Source organism: Pteropus vampyrus, unplaced genomic scaffold (assembly GCF_000151845.1).
Source record: "Pteropus vampyrus isolate Shadow unplaced genomic scaffold, Pvam_2.0 Scaffold76, whole genome shotgun sequence".
NCBI classification, from domain to species: domain Eukaryota; kingdom Metazoa; phylum Chordata; class Mammalia; order Chiroptera; family Pteropodidae; genus Pteropus; species Pteropus vampyrus.
In genome coordinates, this window is record NW_011888857.1 from 4,172,860 (window position 1) to 4,177,803 (window position 4,944).

The following is a 4,944-nucleotide window of genomic DNA, read 5'->3' on the forward strand; positions in this document are numbered from 1 at the left end:
AGGCCCCCATTTCCAATGAAAAAGAAGCTGAGCTTTCTTAGATGTGTCTGTATGTGAGCCAGAAAAGCCAAGGGGTGAAGGGCTCAGAGAGTTAAGGAGATAAATGTGGATCCGCATATGGGAGGCATTTGAAATTGACTTCGATACCTTTTTAATGCTGACTTTTCCAGTTCTCTCTTAAGCAGACACATTGTTTTCATATCGGCCCCAGGCATACACACGTCATTAAAATCAATGTGTAGAAAATGATTTCTGTTTGGAAATAAGCAAAACATTTTCGGTTATGACCACCCAGGTATAGTGGGAAAATACTGGAGCTGGGGTTGGGAGTCCCGAATTCTAATATGAACTTTCTTTGTGGCACGAGGCAAGTCCTCTACGGCCTTTGGTTTCCTTATCTGTAAAACAGGATCACTCCCATCTTCTTTGCTCTAATAGATTATCTCTGTGGGAGAAAAAAAGTCAAGGAAAGGGCTCCTTATAGCCCTCCTGACTTCTATTTTATTGTGCTATTCATGTCTAGTTATCACATAGCTAGAAAGGCCCACTCAGAACCCCCAGGTCACTACCGTTCCTGCCACACATTGCTGCAATAGTACCATATTGCTAACTTGAAAAAAAAATTACTATTACACTTGCAGTTGTTGCTTAGTAACATTTCTGATTTTGTGTTTCTTGTGACAGCCTGAGCAGAGATCATTAAAAATTTAACTTACAAAGCTGCTAAAGCGAGAGGAAGGAGGAGAACTTGAAGCCACAATTTTTTCACTTGCTTAGACTCCATCTAATCTTGGGTTTATATTCTAAATCTCGGAGAAAACACTGCACGCCTCTGGTTTATATTAAACCACATACAGCACACTACTGACATTAACTTGTGTCTGGTACAGCTGGAGTTTATCACCAATACATAAAAAACCTTGACCTTGCAGAATGGCCTAGAATTACAATCAGATGGGCTGCGTCGTATCCTGCAAAAGAAAGTCCTAACCAGTTTTATGTCCTATTTCTGCTTTCTCCCCACAGTTCCACCAGGTGAGAAGAGTGATGACCATCCTTTTCCTTACTATGGTTATTTCATACTTCGGTTGCATGAAGGCTGCCCCCATGAAAGAAGCAAACGTCCGAGGACAAGGCAGCTTGGCCTACCCAGGTGTGCGGACCCATGGGACTCTGGAGAGCGTGAATGGGCCCAAGGCAGGTTCGAGAGGCCTGACAGCATTGGCTGACACTTTTGAACACGTGATAGAAGAGCTGCTGGACGAGGACCAGAAAGTTCGGCCCCATGAGGAAAACAATAAGGACGCGGACTTGTACACTTCCAGGGTGATGCTCAGTAGTCAAGTGCCTTTGGAGCCGCCTCTTCTCTTCCTGCTTGAGGAATACAAAAATTACCTAGATGCTGCAAACATGTCTATGAGGGTCCGGCGCCACTCTGACCCCGCCCGCCGCGGGGAGCTGAGCGTGTGCGACAGCATTAGTGAGTGGGTCACAGCGGCAGATAAAAAGACTGCAGTGGACATGTCAGGCGGGACGGTCACGGTCCTTGAAAAAGTCCCTGTGTCGAAAGGCCAACTGAAGCAGTACTTCTACGAGACCAAGTGCAATCCCATGGGTTACACGAAGGAGGGCTGCAGGGGCATAGACAAGAGGCATTGGAACTCCCAGTGCCGAACTACCCAGTCCTACGTGCGGGCCCTTACCATGGATAGCAAAAAGAGAATTGGCTGGCGGTTCATAAGGATAGACACTTCCTGTGTATGTACATTGACCATTAAAAGGGGAAGATAGTGGATTTATGTTGTATAGATTATATTGAGACAAAATTATCTATTTGTATATATACATAACAGGGTAAATTATTCAGTTAAGAAAAAAATAATTTTATGAACTGCATGTATAAATGAAGTTTATACAGTACAGTGGTTCTACAATCTATTTATTGGACATATCCATGACCAGAAGGGAAACAGTCATTTTGCGCACAACTTTAAAAAGTCTGCATTACATTCCTCGATAATGTTGTGGTTTTTTGCCGTTGCCAAGAATTGAAAACGTAAAAAGTTTTAAAAAAAATAATAATAAATTGCATGCTGCTTTAATTGTGAATTGATAATAAACTGTCCTCTTTCAGAAAACAGACAAAAAAAAAAATCAACAAAAATTTGAACCAAAACATTCCGTTTACATTTTAGACAGTAAGTATCTTCGTTCTTGTTAGTACTATATCTGTTTTACTGCTTTTAAACTTCTGATAGCATTGGAATTAAAACAGTGTCAAGGTGCTGTTGTCATCGCTTTACTGGCTTAGGGGATGAGGGATGGGAGGGATCTATTTTTTGTTTGTTTTGTGTTTTTTTGTTTGTTTTGTTTTGTTTTTTGTTTTGTTTTGTTTTTGTTTTTAGTTCCCACTGGGAGTAGGGATGGGGAAAGAATTTCTTCAATATATATATATATATATTCTGGTTGATAAAAGATTCATTTGTCTGCTGTAAATTTGTTTGCAATATCAATCAGATGACTGGAAAGTGAATAAAAATAAGGCAACCGAATGAAGTGCTCACTCCAGTTCCCGTAATGTACTTCCGAGGCTCTCATTCACCCTTTGGGCCTTGGTCAGGGAAAGCTTCTTTTGTCGGAAAGACCTGCCTTTACTTAGAGCACATTCTTTCCCCCCCTCCCCCTTCGGTCTCCTCTTTGTTTTGTTTTCTCTTAAGAAAAATCAGTTCCGCGCTCTGAAATATTTTACCGCTGCTGTGAACGAGTGAACAAATTTTGCCACATCGTGGCACTCATAAGCATAGAAAACAGTGATTTCTTTCTTTTAGAAGAGAAAAAAAACAACCAAAAATAACTCAAAAATTAAGATTTTTTTTTTTTTTTTTTTTACTATTTGGGTAAATCATTGTAAGGCTCAAAAAGAAAAATCATGGTAAGGCTTAAACATGTCTTGCGAGCAAAAGGTGGTGTTTTGTATGGACCCAGAAACGCCTAGATCAGAACAGGAGTCCACACTGCCAGTGAAATGAGACTGAACAGCCATATGGAGGCTATGTGGAGCTGATATATCATTTCCGGGCGGTGCAAGAGGAATTTCTGAGTGGCCATCCTGAGGTCTAGGTGGGGGTGGGGAATGGTACTTGAGACATTCCAAAAGGGAGGCTTCTGAAGGGCCCTTCAGAGGTGGCTCTGGAATGACATGTGTCAAGTTGCTTTGGACCTCACGCTTTAAGTGCCTACATTATCTAATTGTGCTAAGAGGTTCTCACTGGAGGACCACGCTCAAGCCTACTTAACACTCTCCACCCCTGGATAATTTTGCATAAAGCTGGATTAGCCTGGAGCAGGTTCAGAAACAAATGGGACATTATAATCATGAGATCGATGTGATGAGTTACAAGATGTTTGCTACCTGAACACTTATTTCTTTGAAATCAGACTTGAGGAAACCAGGGTTTTATCTTTTGAGAACTTTTGGTAAGGGGGAAGGGAACAGGACAAGGCCCCAAAACTCAGGTTGGATGATCAAGGCTACCGATAAAAAAATCTTGTCCAGAGACAAGACTTTGAGAAGGTGTCTGCACATCCAGCACACCAAAGACTTGAAGGTGCCTTGCTCAATGGAGGAGGCCAGGACAGAGCTGGCAAGGTTTTGCTCCCCAGGGAAGGCCACAGCAACCTCCTGTCTCATCCTGTCTGTTCATGAAGAGAGTCCCTGCCTCACCTCTGCCATCTTGGGTTACAAGAAGTCAAGTTGGGAGCCTGGAATAGTGGTCTTGGGAAAAATGGACCCCCCATGAAAATTAGTGCTAAGCCCATTCAGCCCACTGCCCAAATCCGAAAGTGTCCCTGAGTATCAGAAAGCCTCAAGAAATTGCTGCATCTTAGTAGGTTGAGGGATAAGCAAAAGAGGAGATCCACCATGACCCAGGGAACGAGGGACACTGTCAGCAAGTTATTTCTCTTTGTTCAGTCTTTTCATTTAGAACGAGACTATCTTTTACAGTACCATCTGAATACCTGCCACTAGAAGAAGGAAGAATTTATGTAGCATAGATTTGTGCTGTTTGAAAATACTATCTTTGTAATTATTTTTAACATGTAATGAATACTTGGAATATCTGCTGTATGTTAACTTTTTGCAGCTTTGTTTTGAGGGACAAAATTATTTGAAAAAGAAAAAGTCCCCATCACAGTCTCAAAGTACTGCAAAAACCAAATCTGTTAAGTGGTCCAGTAGGAGACACAGCAATCGTGTGGTCAGTGGCTCTCTCTTATCCAACAAGATACATCACAATCACACGCTTGTTGGTTTATGTTGACCTAAGATTTATTTTGTTAAAATCTTTCTCTGTTGCTGTTCATTTTCGTTCCGTTTCGTTTTGTTCTTTAAAAGTCTTGCTGTGGTCTCTTTGTGGCAGAAGTGTTTCATGCATGGCAGCAGGCCTGTTGCTTTTTTATGGTGATTCCCATTGAAAATGTAAGTAAATGTCTGTGGCCTTGTTCTCTCTATGGTAAAGATATTATTCACCATGTAAAACAAAAAAAAATATTTATTGTATTTTAGTATATTTATATAATTATGTTATTGAAAAAATTGGCATTAAAACTTAACCGCATCAGAAGCCTATTGTAAATACAAGTTCTATTTAAGTGTACTAATTAACATATAATATATGTTTTAAATATAGAATTTTTAATGTTTTTAAATATATTTTCAAAGTACATAAAATCTGGGGGTTCTGGGTTTTTTCTCTTCACTGTAAAACAAATACGAAAACGTGTTTTTTTATAAATACGTGTGTTCCTTGCTTTAAGACCAACCTGACGAGTTTTAGTACTTGTACAGCCCTTCAGAGAGGATGCTTATGTCAAAGCACGGGAGGCCAGTCCTGCAGAGCTTCCAAGAAGCTCTAGGATTGAGCCTGTCTTCCACAGTGGAAG

The 4,944-nt window shown here is 40.8% G+C and overlaps 1 protein-coding gene across 4 annotated transcripts in view; it reads left to right on the plus strand.

Annotated features, from left to right (window-relative positions):
• BDNF (brain derived neurotrophic factor) overlaps positions 1-4,732 on the plus strand; it is a 53,389-nt gene extending 48,657 nt beyond the window's left edge. For 2 of the 4 annotated variants that reach the window (XM_011362565.2, XM_011362569.2), the window contains exon 2: positions 1,027-4,726. In XM_011362565.2, the coding sequence (XP_011360867.1) occupies positions 1,027-1,791 (765 nt within the window). In that variant the 3' untranslated portion in view covers positions 1,792-4,726. Of the gene's footprint in view, positions 1-1,026 lie in introns of all 4 variants that reach the window. The other 2 variants (XM_011362568.1, XM_011362567.1) reach the window with 1 other exon arrangement.
• Positions 4,733-4,944: the final 212 nt, after the last annotated feature.